The 9,724-nt window shown below is 42.6% G+C and overlaps 1 protein-coding gene across 1 annotated transcript in view; it reads left to right on the forward strand.

The window, feature by feature from the left end:
* Positions 1 to 4,713, forward strand: part of atp9a (ATPase phospholipid transporting 9A) — a 30,048-nt gene extending 25,335 nt beyond the window's left edge. The window contains exons 23-27 of the mRNA XM_020618978.1: positions 5 to 35; positions 281 to 389; positions 475 to 532; positions 1,638 to 1,841; positions 3,026 to 4,713. Of these exons, the coding sequence (XP_020474634.1) occupies positions 5 to 35; positions 281 to 389; positions 475 to 532; positions 1,638 to 1,841; positions 3,026 to 3,162 (539 nt within the window). The 3' untranslated portion in view covers positions 3,163 to 4,713. The remainder of the gene's footprint in view (positions 1 to 4; positions 36 to 280; positions 390 to 474; positions 533 to 1,637; positions 1,842 to 3,025) is intronic.
* The last annotated feature ends 5,011 nt before the right edge of the window (positions 4,714 to 9,724 follow it).

Here is a 9,724-nt window from a genome sequence, read left to right on the forward strand (position 1 = left end):
TCAGTCCCTCTCTACCAAGGATTCTTGATTATTGGGTAAGACGCTGTGTGAATGCGGATGACTTATCAAGTGGGCATTTGGCTGCCTGGATTTCCTGGCATTTCCTCTGTGTTAAAGCGCTGTTGAAATGTGAGAAGGGGAAAATATGAAAGTATCGACTGCTGGACTAATATGTCTCACTGCTGAATCAATAGTGAAACGTGTGAACCTTCTTGTCCATGTGGCATTTTCTCTGGAGCACGTTCTGCACACTGAGGACACACGACTTTGTCTGTTTCAGCTACTCCACTATCTACACCATGTTTCCTGTCTTCTCCCTGGTGTTGGACAAAGACGTTAAGTCAGAGGTTGCCATGTTATACCCAGAGTTATACAAAGATCTCTTGAAGGTATTTAATGAGTGTTACACGACAGACAACTGTAATAAACAAAGCCCACAGGAAAACAAACATAATATCTGTTTTCCTTCCACAGGGTCGACCGCTGTCTTACAAGACATTTCTAATATGGGTCATAATAAGCATCTATCAGGGTAAGTAAGGTTGTATGGATGTTTGATAAGCTGAGACAGTAACTGCGGCCGTTAGAGAGACAGATATTAGAAAAACAATAACAGGTAACATTAAAAACATGCAATGCATCACTTCTGTTACACCAACTCAGCTATTCTGGAGCATTCAAACTGGACTTCAGACCAGATCAGATGTTTAATTTGGGCAGACAGACAAATCAGTCCCCAGCAAGATTAGATAACAGACGGCTTTGTGAAGCTATTTAGCAGGCCACACCCTTGTTTCTGAGTTTCTAGAGGAGTTTACTTATACCTGAGGGCTGTTTGTCAAAAACCCCAGGTAAGTTTCCATTGGCAGTATAAAAATATTCGCAGTGGCATCCTGAGCTGTGCCCCGAAACCTTTTATCAGTTTGTCAAAACATGAATGCTCCATTTTATGCCAATCTTAAGAGACTGTATATTTATTTGCAAGTAGCGTTGCAAATGCTCTGTATGTTGGTACCACTGTACTCCCAGTTTCCTCTACTGTACCTCTGCTTTGAGTGTTCAAGGATATGAAACAAGTGTAAGATTGCCTCCATGAAAGGTCAAAGATGGTTAAAAGAATTGTCACCAGCCTACCCCCATAGCCTAAAGGTCAAGGTGTGTACCGCCTGTACTGTTCGACTCCTGTCTGGATTCACCGGTGATGTTAGACACACACTCTCTGAATCAAGTTGCCCGTCTCATTACGGTAAACAGTAAGGACAAGAACAGTGGGAGACCTTTCATGGTTAAAACAGACTAGATAAATTATTAAATATGCGGCAACACAAATCATTGAATTAAATGAAAAGTGCATTAACTGATTGGAAGCAAAAGAAAAAATAAAAGGCTTGGTCTTTTATTGTAGTTGATTGTAAATTCAATGAAAAGCATAAAGTTATGTGATCTGATAAGTGCCTTCTGTCAGGCGTGGACAGCCACAGGTGTGATCCTGCAGGATGGTATTTTTCCATCACTTAAGACTAAATATTGGCTGTAGCGGCGAGTCATCTCATGTGGCTCGTGGAGGACATCTTTAAAAGTTTGATTTGTAAAATGTCAGCCTCATTCTCAGGATGTGCTCTCGTTTTCTTTCTCAGGGAGCATCATCATGTACGGGGCGCTGCTGCTCTTCGAGTCAGAGTTTGTCCATATCGTCGCCATTTCCTTCACCTCTCTTATTCTGACTGAGCTGCTGATGGTGGCCCTGACCGTGCAGACGTGGCACGGGCTCATGATAATCGGCGAGCTCCTGAGCTTGGCCTGTTATGTCGCCTCACTCGTCTTCCTGCATGAGTTCATAGGTGAGTGAACACAAAGACGTGTACGTAAACTCACACAGGAGGCGACTGAGCCTGCGGTGGCATCTTTCATACAGTCTGCATTCTTTTCACTGTAACCTGATTTTCGTTATTGTGCTGACCTTGAAATGGTACGTCAGCACTGAGCAGTTGGGGGGAGCTGCTCGTTCAGATGATGCCTCTGGTGTACAATAAGCTGTGGTATGCTGGATGGTAGGAAGTCTAGAGGTGAATGCATTGACACGCCGTCCAGGTGTGGACGAGGCTCTGGCACACTGGAGCATCAAAGGGGAAATGCCGACAGTCCCGTTAGCTTCCTGTGGACTCCCATGGTTCAAATGTTTATCACAGTAAATGTGTATTTGAAAACACTACCCACAAAACTACTGCTCTGCCAGTGTTGGTAGGCACCGATTCACAGGTATTTGAGTTTGAAACCTAAATAACGTCTGTAGCAGAAGAGGAGAGGACTGTTTCTCTACTACAGCCGCTTTGTCGCCCAGCTATCAGCCATTTATTTACTTGAAAACAGAAAACAAGCCAGTTTTAGTTGTGCCATATTAAAACTTGTGACAAGTACAATTCTATAACCAAGATTTTTTCCAAGCCTTTATTTTTGGCCTTATGTGTGGCGTGGAGCTCCATTTTCAGCCTACAGTCTCCACCACTGAGGGTCATGACTGGCATGTGGTCAAGGGGACCTTTTCTGGACACTCTCCTCCCTCTTGAACTCAAACTGGAATAGATGTTAAAGGCCATTCTTCTGATTCAGTGGACAAAAGAAGACGTATGAAGGCCATTCATCTGTCTCCTGCATTCAAAGCCACATGCACTGAAATGGTGCCAACTCACAAAGACCTGAGAACCTCTTGGAGAAATGATACTGTACTTTGTACTTCAGTGATATTACTCATTCACTAGAGACTATACCAGAGGTTTTCAGACTGCTGGTGCACCCCCACAGGGGGTTGGCACCAAGGGAGAGACGTGAGGCAAAGATAGTGTGTGCCACGTGCAGCCATGCACGTGTTTATGCAGCACAGCCCTTTTCAGATGTGAGATAGGTAACACTGCTGCTTCATCAGTCTGTTAAACACGTGACTTTCTGTCATTCAGACATTTTGACGTTCTAGTCCTCAGGGCTGGATTACACCTCAATCTGACCTTTGACTCTTTGTCTACACCAGATGTGTACTTCATCGCCACTGTGTCGTTCCTGTGGAAGGTGACCGTCATCACGCTGGTGAGCTGTCTGCCTCTTTACATACTCAAGTACCTGCGCAGACGCTTCTCCCCACCCAGCTACTCCAAACTGACCTCGTAAAGGGCGAGAGGAGCCACAGGCCTCATGTCCTGTCACACAGAGATGTCCCCGTCTTCATCGAACAAACCATAAACATGGATTCATTCCCCTCCATTGGTTCTGACATGTTCTCCTTTTGTCAGGGGCATGTTGTTTACTGAGGGAGAGAGGTTGTTAGTTAAAAAGCAGTGTTACTTGCTGCATGTGTTTGATGGAAAGACTAACTCCTGACTGTGTTTTGGGGGTTAGTTTATTATCATAAATATAAAAATGTCCCATGTAATGTAATAACATGACCTTTGGCTGTGTCATAAATGAAGACACAAAGGAATTCACTAAATTATGCAGGTCTACCTAGTTTTAAACTGTCAACATTCATATCAGGAAAGTAAGTGAGGAGGTTGGATGTGACTCAGTTTGGGCTGATAACTCATTTTCTCTTATTGCCAGACTGTTTACTGTTAGACACTGAAGCTGACCTGATTCACATTCTCCTTGAATAGTGATTTCTAAATGGAGTTTGAGAATTACACAGTGAAAAAAGCTGACTGATGAGACTGCTGCACAAAACACACGTCCACAACTTTGTGTATTTGTTTATGCGTCAGCCTGATGCTCCAGCCCGACACGGAGGAGGTTGTGTGGTTGCTAATTTTAGCATGACCCACAGCGTCTGATGTTAAATCTGTCTTTGTCTGTTTGTATGGACCCTGAGTTGTTAGTGTTTGTGGAGCCAGGTCAAAACAGCCACAAAGCAGTGTTGGTTATTTGCAGCTGAACCTTCCGCAGGGGAATGTGCAGCCTCTCATGTGGCCTCTCGGGCAGGCCAGCGCCGGCCTTCAGCGCTGCAGCATGACTCACTGTAACAGTTACCTAAAGCCATAACTGAAAATACCCCAGTGACTGACATCCAGCTACCCAGCCCCCGATGCTGTCCCCTCACATCTCACTGCTACCAACGTCCACAGTTCAGCTGTGACAGAACAAAGGAAATAAATCACCGTTACTCAGTGAAATACAGTTAATATTGTACAAGTATTGCTACTGCACATTCAGAAGAAAAGCGAAGCTACTGTATACTCCTCATTTTTTCGTTTCACCATTGGTGATGGAGATCATGTAAATAATTAGCAACTAGCAGAATAACAGTTATTTTAATTGTGGAAGACGTTCACTTGTCTCAGAGGGATCTGTGTCTGCGTCCATGGTGCCATAAGTGATCATTGTTCTAATATGTTCATCTCGACCTTTAACACCCACCAAGTCCAACAAGTTGTTTGCACACAATTTTGTTTTGTAAACAGATTATTATATTTTTATGTTGTAATAGAATTGCAAAACATAAATGATGCTAAAATGGTTTGGTTGCTTGTAAATAACCTGTTTGTTTTTTTTACATGTTCTATTTAATGGCATTGATTGCACTCAAATGAACAGAAAGGGAGAACCGTGTTGATGTCAGTGTTGTGATGATGATTAATACATTTTTTGTTTCCTTTCCTTGTGCCTTTTTTCTTCCATATGACAATTTTAAGAAATGGTCAGTAAATTCCAGGCAAAGACCAAAGGTGATGTTCTCTCTCAGTACTTTCTGATTTTCTCAGCCCGTCAATACCACCTGTCCTGGAGCTCATTCGCTAAACAAATAGGGTCAAAATGTGTATGTTTAATTTGTTTGGTTTACGGTATATGCAGAAACAATTATGTGGATGTTCTGCTTCAGTTTACGATGAGGTGTATTACACAGGACATACAGACAGACTGGGGACGCTGGATGCTTCGCACCCTCACCAGAGGAGGGGGGTCCCTGATGCCCAGTGTTTCCACGCCATCACACTCACGGTCACATTCTACATGGTGCAGGTTATCCACAGTTTTAAACTCTGATATCAAACAGACTCAAAAATCAAAGTGGAAGAACACAAAATAGTGTATAAAATCAGAATGAATGAAGTGTTTATTAAATCACTATTTATTAAAGAACCACAGAAAACATAGCTTCATTTTTCCTAAAATTCAGTGACCTAGCTTGGTTTGAGTTTGAGGTTTAAGGAGGAGCTTCGTTAATTCTGCATGTATGCTGCCAAAGTGTTCTAACTGTCTAACTATCCATGATGAGCGAGTTTTATCTGGAAGAGATTCTCGGTCAGAGAATCTTTTTTTACCTGCAGTCAAGCACCTCAGTGCTGCATGTTTGAATAAAAACTACAGCGCATGTCCAACTTTTTTCTTTGTTTGATCACCCAGTATATGTGTTATGCCATTAAGAGACCCCATTTAACTTAAAAACAATCTTTTCCGGGACTTTAGACAAAAAGAGCAACTTAGAGATCAGCCTAAAGTTCGACAGAACTGAAGCGTCTAAATTAGGTTTCTCTAAAAATATGTAAAGCCATTGCATTTTTAAAACAACCGCACATAATTGGGGAGTCGATTTTCAGCACGAACAGCTGTAGCTCAAACGAGGAATAAACATCATGGTCGTTAACCAGCAACACATCACATGTGGCAGACACACTGGCCTCAAACACAAACAGGTAGTGTGCTCCGGGGGAATCCAGCGTTGATGAGCTGATCACTAACTGCTGCGGGGGATTCACAGACCGGCTGGTGGTAGGTTAGATCCGGTCAAATAAAACAACAAGTCCCTACAGGAACATTCACAGAAATGCAGGAACCTCAGGCCCTGCATTTTTCTCCACATCCTCTGGTCACAGTGCAGCAGGAGGGAAGATATATCCACAAAACCAGGAGCAGTTGAAAAATTCTGCTTTTACAATGTCACTGGTGGATGTCAGGCAAACTCACATGAACGTGCAACGGCCTGGATTTCCTGGAAATCCTTAAACTATCACGTAATACTCTATTTTGTTGGGGGAAAAAAGTCTCATAAGCAAGAGTTTGTGAGGTGTATAACTGGTTGCTTCTGCATAGAAATACTAGAACATACGTTCACCTCATTTTTTGAGCTTTAGCTCACATCTAAGATAAGAATTCACCGTTGTAACATTGTAGATAAGTCAGAAAACAAGGAAAAGCCATGGGCTCTTTACAATTTGACAACAGATAAATGGATGTGAGACCCCCTCCTCTCCTAGAAGAACACAGAGTAAAATAAAAACAACAAAGTCAGGGGGAGCAACTCAGAAAACCAGGTTAAATCACCGACCTTAAGCCAGGTCTCAGTCACCATCATAAAACCCAGTTCACGAGACGTGAAAAAACCATCCAAGAACAAATGTCTTATTTGTTAACAATCTAGTGTTTAGGATGAGGTAGCTTGCTGCTGTTGCATAATATATCCAGACTAATTATCACAAAGTTGGTACATTTTATCTTTGTTGCTTCAAGGCAGGAATTTGTTTCCAGCTCAGAAACATCGTCCACGCTGCCCCCAGGGGAACGGTGCAAGAACAAGAGAGACTACCGTGAATATGTCACAGAGCAGAAACTGTCACTTGGTCCTGACTGGAGCAGATGACATGGAACCAAGTGGGATCCATATCCAACAGTGCAAGGCAGCCAAGGTGGCTGAGCCTGAGGTCAGCTATGCTTCTGTCACATGTGATTGGTTCAAAGCCAAAGGAACTCATGTGCAATAACCATAATTCAATACTTCTATGATGATATCCTGCACTGAGATAGTCTGCTTTCTGTTTTGAAAGAACAGACACCCTTGATGGATGGTTTGGACACCTTCTAATGAACAAGCTAGTGCACATGAACTGTTTACTACCACTGTTGTTGCTCTGTGTAAACACTGGGTTTTGGCAATGACAGGCCCCCTCACAGAAACATTGCAAAGCATGAACACACACCCTCTTCTGAGACTATTTATAGCTCTGTGGGCTTGGGATGCTTCGAATCGTCTTAGCACTCACCACTGTTAAAGGAGGGCTGCAGATGTGTTTCCCTGCCTTCCCCTCTGACCTCTGACAACTGAGTGAAACCACCCAAATCACTTTAAGACTGGCTGGATTAAAAGCGTGTTGCAACAAGGCTCAGTCACTTGTTGTTAAGAATGAAGATGTAATGAGATAGACAAGTTTTCCTTTCAGCTGAAATGCTGAATACAGTGATTCCTCTTTGTTTTGACTACCAAATATTGACTTCTTTGCTTCTAATATTGTGCTGAAAACAGATACAGACAGACGTTAAAGTTAAGAAACAATACAATAGAAGTGGAAGCCTGCATAAGACAGTAAATACAGTTGACATGGAGGTGAGATTGTTTTATGGGATTTCATTTTTCTGTACTGACGAGGAAAAAGAGCCGTGAGCTTGTCTGCCACTTTTCCACTGGACTTAAAACAAACATCCGAGTATCGATCTGAATCCTGTTACATAAGGGGAGCGTTCATCCAGTGGGGATATACTGTATGTAATTTCCATGTTGATGGAACATATGAGTTAATTCATACAACTGGGGAAAATGAACATTTTTTTCAAGGGAGCTCAAGTTGTGGCAGGAAGGAAAGAAGATTCCTTATTACACAATGACATGCCAGCACAGCCCAGTCTGGAGTCCTGTCAGTCGATATCTGCTGCTGATTATGACGCAACCTCATTTTATTATTCACCTGGATGTTTTACCTTCACTCTGCATGTGCAGAGTTTGACACCTGGAGGCTGCTGTTACAGCTCATCTGCTGAAAAGGGGAAGTTTTTCCACTTTAAATCTGAGATGAAGATGTGCACATGTAAGCACAATGTTGTGATAACACAATGTCAGGGAGCCAGACATGGTCCAGTATGGACAGATGTAATGTGAGCTGCAAGAGGATAAGTGGATTTTGTCACCTTCAGGTGGACCTAGGCTGCTGTTAGGTATTTTTAGTCAGATAGAAATTGGATAGATACTTTATGTATTAGAAATGTTTAGTGGAGATAGGATGTCTAGTTAGACTGTTAAATGCTTAGTCATGCTTATGAGTTTCTACAGGGTACATCTGGTCAAGGATAACTAGAGAGAAGAGTTGATGACTGTCAGCAGACAGGATGTTTAATATTATTATTATGACGTGTATAACTGTAGCCTTAGCCATAATAGGTTCTTATGTTTAAGCCACGACATGTTACTAGAGGTCGTGAGAATGTTTTTAGCTACACACCACTTAACCAACAGACACACACAATTTGCTTCATGTTTTGACTACTACTATGACCAGCTGCAAAGCTGGTAACAGAGACGTCTCGGTTGACGTTTCTGTGTAGTATGGGGCTAGCCCAACCAAGGTGATATAATGTATAGGCCTGGTGGGTTCAGGGTCTTTCATCTTACATCTGCCTGTGAGCAGTTTGGAGGTGGAAGATACCCGAGCATGTAATGTTAATTTTACCTGTGATCCTTTGAATAAATCAGCACTGTTCTGAAGTTACTTGGACTGTCTCGTCTCTCAGAGTTAGCATGGTAAGACGGACCATATCCTACACTGGCTTTGTCCACCTGTCTCCAGCCTTTGTGCTATGTTAGCCAGCTGTAGCATCATAACTAGTGTACAGACATGATGGTGGTGTTGGTCTCCTCACTTAACTCTGAATAAATTTGCCAGAAATGTAGAACTTTTCTTTCACTGGGGTATACTGTCTTAAAATCCACAGAATATTTAAACTCTTATCCATATAATAATAATAATAATAAATCACTTTTATTGGCCAAGTATGTTACACACACAATTTGTCTCCAGTACAGAACTGAGGCAGCCATCTGCCGCACCCAATCAGACACAAACACACCAGCCACCCCATAAATTACCACTGTATATATCTAAAAGCTTGTTCGCACATTGTATATATGTACATATGTTGATTCATAGATTGTTGCTTGTGTGTCTCTTTTTTAAAGGTCCAGTGGAAGATTTAGAAGGATTTATTAGCTTAGAATGAGCCTCTACATAGGAGCGGGTCCCCACCACGGAGGCCGCCATGTTTTACGGTGGCCCAGAAGGGACAAAACCACACACTGGCTCTAGAGTGCGAAGTTCGCATTTTCATGTTGAAGTAGCAGTTTGGATTTGGAGACATTGGAAGAAGAAGTAGTGCTGTTGTGAGTTCGGACCATATCCTAGACTGGCTTTGTCCACCTGTCTCCAGCCTGTTCGCATTTTCATGTTGAAGTAGCAGTTTGGATTTGGAGACATTGGAAGAAGAAGTAGCGCTGTTGTGAGTTTAAGAACTGATTAGAAGAAATGGAGACTGATAGTTATTCTTTAACACAAGAAAAAGAAGACTGTGTGAATCCCTGTTGTCAAAGAAGCAAAGACACAATGAAACGAGACAGGTGATGGCACAGGACGAGGATAAACATTGGTGTGGCCTTTCCCAGGTGGAAATCCTTGATGAGGGACAAATGTTTCCAGAATGACTCCGAAGTTTCCTGTTTTCTGCCGGACAGGCAATTTAGCAAGTAAAGTTAACCGAGTATGGCCAGTGCTGGGTAACCCACTGCACCCACCTTAGCCTTTGCTCAGTCAAGTCGACCGCACCTGTTCTCCGAATGCACAGTTTGTCCTAAGTTTACTGTAATCACTGTGAAAGGGCTGTGAGGGCTGTTTGCAATCTGCAGCCTCACCACTAGATGTCA

Source organism: Monopterus albus, unplaced genomic scaffold (genome assembly GCF_001952655.1).
Source record: "Monopterus albus unplaced genomic scaffold, M_albus_1.0 scaffold212.1, whole genome shotgun sequence".
Lineage (NCBI taxonomy): Eukaryota > Metazoa > Chordata > Actinopteri > Synbranchiformes > Synbranchidae > Monopterus > Monopterus albus.